This window comes from Alosa alosa, chromosome 16, assembly GCF_017589495.1.
Source record: "Alosa alosa isolate M-15738 ecotype Scorff River chromosome 16, AALO_Geno_1.1, whole genome shotgun sequence".
Classification (NCBI taxonomy): Eukaryota; Metazoa; Chordata; class Actinopteri; order Clupeiformes; family Clupeidae; genus Alosa; species Alosa alosa.
Window position 1 is genome coordinate 2,957,936 of NC_063204.1, and position 14,200 is coordinate 2,972,135.

At 45.2% G+C, this 14,200-nt stretch overlaps 1 protein-coding gene across 1 annotated transcript in view; it reads left to right on the forward strand.

Moving 5' to 3' along the window:
- Positions 1–6,822, forward strand: part of mllt10 (MLLT10 histone lysine methyltransferase DOT1L cofactor) — a 76,605-nt gene extending 69,783 nt beyond the window's left edge. The window contains exons 22-24 of the mRNA XM_048266951.1: positions 4,751–4,850; positions 5,435–5,743; positions 6,488–6,822. Of these exons, the coding sequence (XP_048122908.1) occupies positions 4,751–4,850; positions 5,435–5,743; positions 6,488–6,535 (457 nt within the window). The 3' untranslated portion in view covers positions 6,536–6,822. The remainder of the gene's footprint in view (positions 1–4,750; positions 4,851–5,434; positions 5,744–6,487) is intronic.
- Positions 6,823–14,200: the final 7,378 nt, after the last annotated feature.

The window sequence follows — 14,200 nt, forward strand, 5'->3', positions numbered from 1 at the left end:
ATTTTTGTGGACTTTACCTTAGGGGCAGAGCGTGCTCATTATTTCCCCTTGATTTAGCCTATGCCGTAACTATGCCCAAAATAATAAATCTGGGCAGCATCCAAAAACATTCAGATGGGCTATCATCCCATAGCCTTTCAGACTTACTTTAGGCCTAACCTATACCTATAAATAATTTCTTATCAAAAATATTTCTGGAAGCGTGCTAAACTCCTTACCTGGTTGTAGCCTCAGTTTTATCCATATGGAATCTTCAAAGGCTTAGCTATAATTCCAACCCTGTTTATAAAGCGAACCTGTCTGTTGCTGACAAGGCCTATCTCAAATTTCCGTTTTACTCTTCTACATAGAATAGGCTATAGTGCGCCAAACATTTCAAATCCGACTTTAAAAGCGACAAAGTGGACAGGCAAAATAAACTATTGCAGCATAGGCTACAAACAGTTTCCAAAATCAGTTTCAGTAGCCTACGCTCTGAAGCTGGCCCTAAGATCCGAGTGAGCCGGATAGGTTACATTACAACAGCAAGACAAAATATACACATTTGGACCAAAGGTCCATTTATTAGTTTTTTTTTTTTTTCAAACTGCAGAAATCAAATTATTAGGCTGTTATATAGAAGCGAAAAAAAAGCGTTATTAACGGTTTTGTGGATTTCAGAATACTGCGTTTCTGTTCGGAACAGTTGAAGACCATTTTGTTTTCGTTTCCGTTTCCGCTCCTCGTAAAATTCCGTTCATTTTCGGTTTTCGTTTTCGTTCCTTGAAACGGTTCGGAGCCCTGGTGCCAACCTCATATAACTATACGCCACAACAGTGCCAACCCAATATAAATATACGCCACAACAGCGCCAACCTCCTATAACTATATGCCACAACAGCGCCAACCTCATATAACTATAAGCCACAACACCGCCAACCCAATATAAATATACGCCACAACACTGCCAACCCAATATAACTATACACCACAACAGTGCCAACCTCATATAACTATACGCCACAACAGCGCCAACCTCATATAACTATACGCCACAACAGTGCAAACCTCATATAACTATATGCCACAACAGTGCCAACCACATATATACGCCACAACAGGGCCAACCTCATATAGCTATACGCCACAGCAGCACCAACCCAATATAAATATACTCCACAGCAGCACCAACCCAATATAAATATACTCCACAACAGCGCCAACCTCATATAACTATACGCCACAACAGCGCCAACCCAATATAACTATACGCCACAACAGCGCCAACCTCATATAACTATACGCCACAACAGTGACAACCTCATATAACTATACGCCACAACAGCGCCAACCTCATATAACTATCACAACAGTGACAACCTCATAATATATCATACAACAAGGCGCCAACCTCCTTATAGCTTCTCGCACAGCAGCTCATACAACAGAAAAAACCACAAGTACTCAATCTGCCTTAACCTTAACCTGTGTCTCCTAATCTTAACCTATCAAAAGTTTTCTTTTTATTTTTTGGCTTGTTGAATTTTGATATCCTAGAAACAGAAGTGAGATTTTCAATGCCCTACACTTGACTGTGTTATGCTGTGTGCATTAGTTGTGATGTAAAGGACGTGTGAAATAGTGAGTGTGAGAAGTTGGGCTATCTGTCACTGTGTGTGTGTGTGTGTGTGTGTGTGTGTGTGTGTGTGTGTGTGTGTGTGTCTGTGTCTGTGTGTGTGTGTGTGTGTGTGTGTGTGTGTGTGTGTGTGTAAAATGTGTGTGTGTGTGGGGTCGTGTGTGTGTGTGTGTACGTGTGTGTTTGTGTACGTGTGTGTGTACGTGTACGTGTGTGTGTGTGTGTGTCTGTGTGTCTGTGTGTCTGTGTGTGTGTGTGTGTGTGTGTGTGTGTGTGTGTGTGTTGGGTCCCAGAGATGAGCTATTCTGCTGCAGGTATTTGTGGCCACAGAGTTGGTGGCTTGAGGTTATGCGTATGTGTGCGTGTGTGTGCATGTGTGTGTGTGCATGCAGTCGCTATTAAAGCAGGCGCTCTCAGAGTAGTTGCTTTAGGTTAATGCTTCCTTCCGTTTCTGTCTGCCACTGTGTGTGCATGCGTGTGTGTGTGTGTGTGTGTGTTTGTCTGACTTCCTTGCTTGCTTTGGATTGCAGCAGTCCTGCCACAGGCAAAACCAGGTGAGGCTTGTTAGCGTTGCAAGCTGCTAGCCTGCTCTCAGAAACTACTTCTGTGCTGCGCGCCTTAGAGTGTGCTCTGCCCAAAGCTCTCGCATGAGCATTGCATCTTGGGACCAAACCCCAAACTGATTTATCCTAATGAGTGTCCAGTCCCTAGCCGCCTGGACTGCCGTGGCGTGTTGTCCTGCGGGCTTTCTAAAACTGCCTTAGAGGAGTGTGTAAATGGCCTGTGTGTGTGTGTTTTTGTGTGTGTGTGTGTGTCTTGTGCGTGTGTGTGTCAATTATTGTGGTCTTGGTAATGTCGTGTGTGTGTGTGTGTGTGTGTGTGCGTGTGTGTGTGCGTGTGTGTCGCAATGAAATGCTTGTGTGTGTGTGTGTGTGTGTGTGTGTGTGCGGGCCCTGTGTGTGTGTGTGCGGGGCCGTGTGTGTGTGTGCGGGCTCTGGCTCCCACTGTAGTGTAGCAGCGTGGCCATCAGAGCTGGTTATTTGAGAGGAAATAACACATTTGTCATTTGTTTTCATTGCACATGTGAGTTACTATTAGTGACCCTACACTTGGGGATTAATGTGTTTGCACAGTTATGGGAAATGAGTTTGCTGTTTGTGTGTGACTGGGCATGGGGGAAAAGTGTGTGTGTGTGTGTGTGTGTGTGTGTGTGTGAGAGAGAGAGAGAGAGTGTGTGAATGGTAGCACATGTGTATGCTGTTGCTGCGTTGCTGTCGTGTATTTTTGTGCAATGGTTGTGTGTGATCCATCATTGTGTGTGCAGACGGTTGTGTAATTATTGCGTTAGTAGTAGCTGTGTGTGTATTTTTTTTTATGTGTATTTATGTCTATATGTATGTATATACAGCTCTGGAATGAAGAGACCATTGCACATTATTCTGATGTCATCCTACAGTTGCTGAGTGCCGTAATGAGTTAACCGTCATGTTCAAATTTGCCTCTTAATTTTTGGTCTCTTAATTTGGAATATGTAAACTCAGACATCAGAAAATGAGCAGTGGTCACCGTCATTCTTTCCAGGCACTGTATGTGTGTGTGTGTATATATGTGTATATATTGTCCAAAGCGACATACAAATACAAAAACAATACAATACTTAAATTTAACAGGAAACAATTTGAAATGTTGGTCAGACTACATTTGGGAATAGCAATAATAACAACAATGTCAATTCAATCAATAGCCCTAATGAAATAAACAATGAAAATGAAGGAGAAAATAGAGATAATAAACAATGATGTCCATTTAATCCAATAATATAAAAACAATAACATGGTAAGAGACATTTAAGGAGAATATCAATAATAAACAACAATGTGAAATTAATCAACAGCCTAATGAAAATAAACAATACTATACAAACCATAGCATAAAACATTGAACTAAGTGCATGTTGATATATATATATATATATATATCACACACACACACACACTCAAACACACATCTACATATATTGTGTGTGTGTGTGTGTGTGTGCGTGCGTGCGTGTGTGTCGCGTGCTGGCGTGTGTGTGTGTCTTGGTAGCTCTGGCTCCACTGTAGTGTAACGAAGCGTGGCCATCAAGAGCTGGTTATTTGAAGGGAAATAACACATTTGTCATTTGTTTTCATTGCACATGTGAGTTACTATTGACCCTACTTGGGGATGTGTTGCACAGTTATGGGAAATGAGTTTGCTGTTTGTGTGTGACTGGGCATGGGGAAAAGTGTGTGTGTGTGTGTGTGTGTGTGTGTGTGTGAGAGAGGGAAGTGTGAATGGTAGCACATGTGTATGCTGTTGCTTTCGCGTTGCTGTCGTGTATTTTTGTGCAATGGTTGTAGTAGCGATCCATCATTGTGTGTGCAGACGGTTGTGTAATTATTGCGTTAGTAGTAGCTGTGTGTGTATTTTTTTTTATGTGTATTTATGTCTATATGTATGTATATACAGCTCTGGAATGAAGAGACCATTGCACATTATTCTGATGTCATCCTACAGTTGCTGAGTGCCGTAATGAGTTAACCGTCATGTTCAAATTTGCCTCTTAATTTTTGGTCTCTTAATTTGGAATATGTAAACTCAGACATCAGAAAATGAGCAGTGGTCTCGTCATTCTTTCCAGAGCTGTATGTGTGTGTGTGTATATATGTGTATATATTGTCCAAAGCGACATACAAATACAAAACAATACAATACTTAAATTTAACAGGAAACAATTTGAAATGTTGGTCAGACTACATTAAGGAGAATAGCAATAATAAACAACAATGTCAATTCAATCAATAGCCTAATGAAATAAACAATGAAAATGAAGGAAAATAGAGATAATAAACAATGATGTCCATTCAATCAATAATATAAAAACAATAACATGGTAAGAGAACATTTAAGGAGAATATCAATAATAAACAACAATGTGAAATTAATCAACAGCCTAATGAAAATAAACAATACTATACAAACCATAACGCATAAGAAGCGCTTATTGAACTAAGTGCATGTTGATATATATATATATATATATATCACACACACACACACTCAAACACACATCTACATATATTGTGTGTGTGTGTGTGTGTGTGTTTGTAGTGCGACGCGTCTGGGCCAGATCACTGAGCAGCAGAGGCAGTTCCTTCTACAGCAACAGCAGCAGATCCAACACCTCCTTACCTCCCCACAGACCACTCAGGTGAGCGCACGCACACACACGCACAGGTACACGCACAGGTACACACACACACACACACACACGCACAGGTACACACACGCTGCGCACAGGTACACCGCCACTGCAGCACACGGTGCCTGCGCTGGAGTACACACACACACGCACAGGTACACACACACACACACAGGTGTACACACACACACACACACACACACACACACATTTGCCCCATGCTTCATCACAACTCATCTCATGTCATCCCATGTCCACTGTCTGTCAGTCAGTTGCTGGACCAGTGACCATTCAACTCAATACCCTGAGCTCTCTCAACCCCTCTTCCAAATCCAGCTTAGTGTGACTTGTGTGTTAAGCAGGTGTGTGTGCATGTGTGTGGTTGTGTGTTGTGTGTGGTTGTGTGCGTGCGTGTGTGTGTGTTGTGTGTGGTTGTGTGTGTGTGTGTTGTCTGTGTGTTGTCTGTGTGTTGTGTGTGTGTGTTGCGTGTGTGTTGCGTGTGTGTTGCGTGTGTGTTGTGTGTGTGTGTGTTGCGTGTGTGTTTTGTGTGTGTGTGTGTGTTTCTGTGTTGGTAATGTGCACTTGTGCACCAGGAGCAGCAGCAAGTCCTGCTGTATCAGCTAATGCAGCAGCAGCAGCATCAGCAGCAGCATCAGCATCATCTCCAGCAGCAGCATCAGCAGCAGCATCAGCATCATCTCCAACAGCAACAGCAGCAGCAGCATCAGGACCTCCAGCAGATGCAGCAACTCTCCTCTTCCTCCTCCTCCACCTCCTCCTCCTCCATCCAGCTGCACCCCCTCAGCGGCCTGCTGCCCTCTGCCCACGGGGGCCCCTCTGCCAACCCCTTCCTGGCCATGCACTCGGACACTGCTGCAGCCGCCACCGCACAGAAGAACGCCGTGGAGTGTGTGTGTGTGGAGGTGTGTGTGTGTGTGTGTGTGTGTGTGTGTGTGTGTGTGTGTGTGGAGGTGTGTGTGTGTGTGTGGAGTGTGTGTGTGTGTGTGTGTGTGTGTGTGGAGGTGTGTGTGTGGGAGGTGTGTGTGTGGAGAGGTGTGTGTGTGGAGGTGTGTGTGTGTGTGTGGAGGTGTGTGTGTGTCTAAAGCAGAGGGGTGTGTGGTGTTGAGAGGGGAGCAGAGCATGCGTGTGGTCTGTGGTTTGAAGAGGGGTCTCCACCACATTGACCACCAGAGAGCTGGTTTCTGGCTCCTCCTGCTCCTCCGTTCCCCCCAGAGCTCATCTCACTCCCATCTCATGTGCTGCCTCACGGCTTCAGGACATTTGAGCTGCTGCAGGATTTGCACCCAGTTAACACCTGATCTTTTCATCTTTCTGCTTTTTTACCCTTTTTTATTCTCTCTCTGCAATTCTGGGTTTCTCCCATTCTGTCTCTCTATCTTCTCTCTTCTTCCCTCCCTCTCTCTCTCTCTCTGCCCCTCCCTCCTCTCTCTCCTCTCTCTCTCTCTCTCTCTCTCTCTCTCTCTCTCTCTCTCTCTCTCTCTCTCTCTTGCTCTCTCTCCCCCTCCCTGTCTTTCCCTCTCTCTCCCTCCCTTCCTCTCTCTCTATTGCTCTCTCTCCCTCCCTCTCTCTCCCTCCCTCCCTCTCTCCCCCTCCCTCTCTCTCCCTCCCTCTCTCTCTCTCTACAGAGGTTATCAGAGAAGGCGGTGTCTGTGTCGGGTCAGGAGAAGACCTGACGTGGCTGGTCTGGTCTGCCTGTAGGACAGCACTTCACCCCACCAACCTCTCTCTCTCAGGGGCCTCGCCAGATCCGCACCACAACCAGAACCAGAACCAGGACCAGGACGCACTCTCCACCACCGCACCACCCTCACCCGCACAAAAACACCACCCAAACCCAGTACAAAACACCAACCGCCACCCTCACCCACACCACACAACCCCACACAACCCCACCCCACAGAACACCACACCACCTCACCACCAGGCGTTCCACACGACGCCAACACGCTCATGACACGAAGTTGGAATACTTAACGGGCTTTCGACTGGGGCTGGGTAAGCTGGCCTCGGGGAAAATAGCTGGGTCTGGGCCGCCCGTGCACCTGACCCGGCCCGAACACTTCACACGCTCAGCTGCTATGGACACAGGAAGTGACACGAGTCCAGGGAGGGCGGTGCTAGGGCTGCTATTGGCTGGAGACGGTGCTACTGGGAGGGGTCATCAGGTCAGATCAGGTCGTAGGATCAATCGTGCTGTCCTCTCTTCTCTCTTCTTTTTCCCGTTTTTAATTGTGTTCTTTTTGATTTTGAAAAGAATCTCTGACCACTGTTACCTCTCAGAGCTTGTCCTTTAACACAGAGTTTTAACAAGCATAGAGAAAGCTGTAATATAATACTAATAAATGCTGACGACACTTGGACTCCCCAATGATCTTGGAGGATGGGGCCAGCGTTATGGCCGCTTAAATTGTTGATTTGTGTGGACGTGAGAATCCTGAAGTGACCTTTCACGCGGCTGCCTTCTGCCCGACTCCTGCTGGTCTCCAGCCACACCAAGCATTCCAAATCTCCCTGCACTCTCTCTCTTAGAGCACCTACCTCTCTTGCGCGCTCACACACACACACACACACACACACACACACTCACACACACACACAGACACACTCTCACACAAACGCACACTCACACTCTCACACACTCACACACACTCACACACACTCACACACACGCACACACACGCACACACACTCACACACTCTCTCACACACACACACCTGGACCAGCAGCTACGAACCCAAACCAAGTGCCTGGCGATCTCCACCCCACACTCCCACACCCCCAAACCCCCAGCGTGATCAGTAGGCAGAATAAACTATGAACTTTTGGTCTGCTACCATACTGATTCACTCACTCACTCACTCACTCACTCACTCACTCTCTCTCAGACTCTTCTTGTTTGATTATTAATGAGTTGCTTAAGGAACTGTCCACTTTGACTACTTTTGCAAAGATGTTTTGATGTTTTGAGATACTACCCAGAATATCTGTGCTGCCATTGAAATAACAACTTTATATTGTCCTCCTTATTTATTTGCAATTTGTTTTGCATACATCAGGCACAAGAATACTATATTTTAGGAGGTATCAGTTTGTTCTTCAAGCTTTTTTTATAGTATTGTACAAAATACTTTTGACACTCAAGAACCCTTGGGATCCTCTTGTGAAAGTTTTGATTTAAATAAATTGTCCTGTATTAGAAAGATTGAAAGACTTGACAATTTAAAACGGAGGTTCTTGGTCTTGTACATAGGGCATTTTTCCTTTGTGTGTAAAGCTTGAGGACATGGCTTGCAATCATGGACAAGCTGTTGAAAGATTTAGCTAGCCTAGTTTTACCTCCTTTTTGTACATACGTGTTGGTATTCACCTAGTTGGTGTGAAGGATTGTCAATACAGAGTCAGTTCATGTTTGTGTGTTTAAAATAATGTCGACCAACCAGAGGACCAGTGACTGGAAAGTGTTAATTTATTTTTTATATGTGCAGGGACATTTTTGTTATGTTTTGCTTCTTTTTCTCAATGTCATTTTATATAGATCACCATGGCCCTCGTATTTCCATACCATCGTCAATTTTGTATCGCAAAATATGCAAATTCTCTTTTGTATGTCTGAGCACCAAAAGAACATTATAGGTCCTAACTCTTTGCTGAGAAAAGGCAGAACATCTTGATATGGTTGTGTACATTGACTGTTTTATTGAATTAAAATCAGTTCACAGCGTGTGTTGAAGTCCATTTTGTAATCTGATTTTTCTTTACTTTGCAAACAGTGGTTTAATAAAGAACCTACCTACCTCCCCAATCTTGTACAGTTAAGACATGGTCTATTTCTTCATTATGCATGGCATAATTTTTGAATCAGAAACGCAATTGTCGGGTGAAAATCATATGATTCAGAAATTGTGAATAGCATTTTTATATTTATTTATCAGATACTTTTTCACCAAACTAGATATATAATGACAGTATTTTGTAGTATGTATATCGAATATGTAATATTTATTATAAGTGTGATACAAATCTGAGGGTCCTTGTTCCTCTGAACTTCATATAGTCCTGTAGGAGTAGAACTTCATATAGGAGTAGAACTTCATATAATCCTGTAGGAATCGAAGTTAGTCTCCCCATTCAACACGTCAGAAACTGCCCATTGAAAGTTTTTGAATATGCTATCGGCTAAAATATATAAGCTTCTGACTATCTTGTGTAAGATCCCAAGCTGGAGGACATGTGCATGGGTGGGCTGCTGCATCAAATCAATACATCTTTTCTCTTCAAGGTTTCCGTTGGTGCTACACATTTGGCAGTTTGGATTTACACCTTGTTCTCTCTCACACACAAACACACACATACACTTAGTTATTCTGTCCAGATTAATGGTAAAAACTGACTGACATTAGTCGAGCAATTTGAGATTATAATCTGTATTAATGTGTTCTATCCTGTTAGCTGAATCAGACTAGTATAAGTATATATACTCTTTTGATCCTGTGAGGGAAATTTGGTCTCTGCATTTATCCCAATCCGTGAATTAGTGAAACAGACTCAGCACACAGTGAACACACGGTGAGGTGAAGCACACACTAATCCCAGCACAGTGAGCTGCCTGCAACAACAGCGGCTTCGAGGGGGCAGTGAGGGGTTAGGTGCCTTGCTCAAGGGCACTTCAGCCGTGCCTACTGGTCGGGGTTCGAACCTGCAACCCTCCGGTAACAAGTCCGAAGCACTGACCAGTAGGCCACGGCTGCCACTAGAACTAGGGTTCTTCTATCCCCTCTCCTTAGGTCTGGAAGACCAGAACATGGCTCTCCTTTTTCTCTCCTCTTCTCTCTCCTCTCTCCATCTCCATTCTATCTTCCCTCTATCCCTCTCTCTCTCCCCAGGGTGTCCCAGGCTTCAGTCTCGTCCCCTGCTGTGAGTGAGGCAGGCATCACCTTTCTGCTTAATCCCACCCTCTTCAGCTCACAGAGTGCCCTCCGACCCCTGACCTCTCACCCCTCGCCCCCACCCCCTCATGGCAGCTGTGACGGCAGCAAATCTAGCCCTGATCTGGGTAGGTTCCACACTAGACTAGAACCCTGATCTGGATAGGTTCCACACTAGACTAGAACCCTGATCTGGATAGGTTTCACACTAGACTAGAACCAGGGCCCTAATCTGGATAGGTTCCACACTAGACTAGGACCAGGCTCCGGGTCCTTAAAGACCAGAAGAGCTCTTTGGAGGCCCAGAACCTGGCTTTACACTGTCATCTTCTGGTTATCTTGTATTGTATGTAGAGGTAGACTGGTATTCATTGTTATTCTAAGGTCTCCTTTTACACTGTAGCTTAGATGCCGGTCCTCAGTTGTAAGTTGTTTTGGAGATGAAATGAGTGAATGTGACTGTTTCTATGAACCTTTGCTGCTGAGATATGAGTTCCAGCTGTTCTTTTGCACCTTCAGTTCTGCTATCAGGCTAAGCATGCTTAACTAACACATTACTATTTATAGCACATTCATAAGAACTGACTAACATTTCTTAAAGTGCAGTATTATGCGCTGTGAGGTATTGATGGATGTGTGCAGTCTGACAGATAAACAGCATTGCATTGGGATGTGAGATTCTCATGTCATGTGTGATCTCCACCAGATCGGCCCAGATGTGTCGTCAGGCAGCTCAGACACACTGTAGCAGTTTATTTACGCTGCCTGGGATGAGATCGGGATCTGGACAATTAACACGAGAGAGCTGTTCCACTGCAAGTGGTGGCAGTAGTGTGTGTGTGTGTGTGTATGTGTCGTCACAAGCTCAAATGCACTTACACAAAGCAGATGCTACGGGGTTGTTTTGGTGGTTGTGTTGACGCATGTGTTGTGTTGGGGAAAAAAAAAAAACCGAAAAACTTCCCAAAGCGCGAGACAAAATAAATAGAAGGGATTAGTGTTGAAAGCGGTTTTGGTTTTTTGTGGGGGGGTTGGATGTTCATGGGAGGTCCTTCATGTGATCCTTCACTTCCCCAATGCTCCCATACTCCCTTCCTCAAACACTCCCACACACACACACACAGAGTCTGTGCCAGGTGCAGCACTGGGGGCTGGAGACACTAGGACCTGGGGGAGGCTTCTGTTTCACCGTGGTTGCTCGCCTGGAATGGACTCGGCTTACAGGTGAGGAAACCGAAGCCGCCTGTAGACGCTGCGCCGGGGGGAGAGGACTGATTTATGCCTCGTTAGTCCAGCTCTTCACCCAAGCTCCTCCACACACACACACACACACACACCCTCCGCCCTAAAGAGAAGCCGAAAACAAAGAGAAACAAAGGGGGTTGTAATTGCCCAATAATGGACACTTGTCCAAACCACAGCCAAGTTTAGAGTGACTCCGGAGAGCCGACTCCAAGCCATCTGTTAACGGCAGAGACTCCATTGAGTTGCAGTGTAGACCTGTTGCAGGTACCACAGGAAAGTGTGGGTGTGTGTGTGTGCGTGTGTGTGTGTGTTCCTGGTCTCAGGGATAGGGATGTTCAAGAGTATGAACCAGCACACCAGGGGTTACTCGGGGGGAACCCCCCCTTCACACACACACACACACACACACAATGTGCTTGCTGTGTCCTGTTTCGCTTTCCTTCCTGCTGCGTCATCTCTCCTTCTCTTCATCTATCAAGTCTCTACTCCCTCTTTTCCTCACCAGCTCCATCCCCCTCTCCCTACAATCCCTCTCTCTTCCTCTCTATCCCCCTCTCCTTTCTCCTCCCTCCATCCCTCTCTCCCTTCCTCCCTCCTTTCCTTCCTCTTCTCACACCTCTTCCCACCAACACGCGTCATCTCCCCACTGCTACATCCAGGGAGGAGCAATTACATATCCACAATCAGCCAGAGTACATGTTGTGTGTAGTGTGTGTGTGTGTGTGTGTGTGTGTGTGTGTGTGTGTGTGCTGGGTGGTGACCGACTGCTGTGAGGTTACTCTCTCGTAGCATGTGTGGGGCTTTTGCTGCTAGTCTCTGCTACAACTCTGATGGGGCTCTCTCTCTCTCTCTCTCTCTCTCCCCCTCCCTCTCTCTCTCTCTCTCTCTACATTTCTCTATCTCTTTTTTTTGCATCTGTACCCTTTCCTCTCCCCACTCACTCCTTCAGTCTCTTCCCTCCCTCTCTCTCTCTCTCTCTCTCTCCCTCTCTCTCTCTCTCGCTCTCTCTCTCTCCATCTCTCTCTCTCTCCCTCTCTCTCCCTCTCTCTCTCTCCCTCCACTACACCGCAGCCCTACTGAGTACTCAGCGATACCCAAGTCCTCTCTCTCTCTCCTCCCTCTCCCTCTCCCTCTCTCTCTCCTCTCTCTCTCCTCTCTCTCTCTTCCTCTCCCTCTCTCTCCTCTCTCTCTCCTCTCTCTCTTCCTCTCCCTCTCTCTCTCTCTCTCTCTCCTCTCTCTCTCTTCCTCTCTCTCTCCCTCTCCCTCTCTCTACTTAGCTATGTCCAAGTCCTCTCTCCCCCCTCTCTCTCCCTCTCTCTCTCTCTCTCTCTCTCTCTCTCTCTCTCTCTCTCTCTCTCTCTCTCCCTCTCCCTCTCTCTCAAATTCTCTCAAATTCAAATTAGCTTTATTGGCATGACAGAAAAAACATTGTGTTGCCAAAGCTTACACATGTGGTATAATTGTACAGATATAAATGATACAAATAGAAATAATGGTAAAAAAATAATACAAATGTATACTAATTAGGCAAAATAATAAAGTGAAATGTAGGATGGAAAAGGACTCCATAAGGACTTTCCCAATCTTTGACACTCTCTCAGGAATTCTACTGCTATTGTCGCACAATTGTGCCCTCCCAACAAATACGGGAGCTTGTCTTCATAGTCATCTCTTGGTTTCCATGTCTGCCTGGGCCTACACAATAGTATGTTCTCCGTGCTTTGTCAACCAGATCTTTAATAACCAGATTAAAATTGCCTGTGAAGGAAATATTTTGGGTAATAGTTATAACTTGTCACTTGTGAAGGTCTGTTTTCACCAAGGGTGAAATTATATTTATTCTCGAACGTGTCTTTTTTTGAAATATCATTATTTTTTTTATTTTTTTTATTTATGGGAAGGTTCCAAATTTGAGAGCAATTTTCCAGGATTGACAGACTCTCTTGTAGCCCCTCCTCAGTTGAGGACAGAAGTAGGAGGTCATCTGCGAACAGGAGACATTTAATGTCTCTACCCCCAATTGTGACTCCTGATAGTTTGGATTTTGCTGTCTGATGTTAGATCATTGATATATAGATTGAAAAGTATAGGGCTAAGACTACAACCTTGCCGAACACCTTTGACTTGTTTACTGTAAAGTATGACATTCTTTTATCATCTATTTTGACACAACATCTGTTGTTATATATCTTTTATAAGGTCATATAGATTCTCCCCCATATCCCATTTTCTATCAGTTTGAGCAAGAGTCCATCATGCCAGACTGAATCGAAGGCCTTCTTGAAGTCTACAAAGCATCCAAAAGGTTTTCCTCTGCTGGTGTTCTGTACATATTTTTTCTGTATGTCTGTAATGTATATATGTGGTCAGTTGTTCTGTGTTTTGGCCTAAACCCGATCTGAGAGTTACTTAGAATTTTATTTTTCTGTAGGAATTCCACCAAACTGTTGTTTATGATGTTACAGAAAAACTTTCCTAAGTTGCTGCTTACAGTACACATGCCTCTGTAGTTGTTTGGATCTAGTTTGTCTCCGTTTTTGTGGATTGGTACGATTTGATTTTCTTTCCATGGCCGTGGGAAATGACCAACAGCTAGAATCAGATTGAAGTTGAGAATGGCTTCAGTATTGGTCTGCTGTCTCTCTCCCTCCCCTCCCCTAGCAGACATATTTGGCTTCTATGCATTCATCTATGCATCTCTCATTTTCAGGACCTATACCCACTTAAAACACACCACACACACACACACACACACACACACACATACATCTTTGCATGCATGTTTACCTCTACTTCCTCTCTCTCTCTCCTCCCTCTCACCCTCTCCCCTCTCTCTCTTCTCTTCCCCCCCTCTCTCCCTCTCTTCTCCCTCTCTCTCTCTCTCCCTCTCTTCTCCCTCTCTCTCTCTCCCTCTCTCTCTCTCACTGTCTCCCCCCCTCTCCCCCTCTCCCTCTCTCCCTCTCTCCCTCTCCCTCTCTCTCTCTTCCCCTCCCTCTCTCTCCCTCTCTCTCTCTCTCTCTCTCTCTCTCTCTCTTTCTCTCTCTCTCTACGCTGGCCTCTGATGGGTTCCAGCTGCCTAGTCACTGCGGAGGGCACCATGCACTTCCATCTGCTTCTGCTTTGGTAATTAATAGCTCACTTTCCTCTCTCCCTGCTCCCCTCTGCTC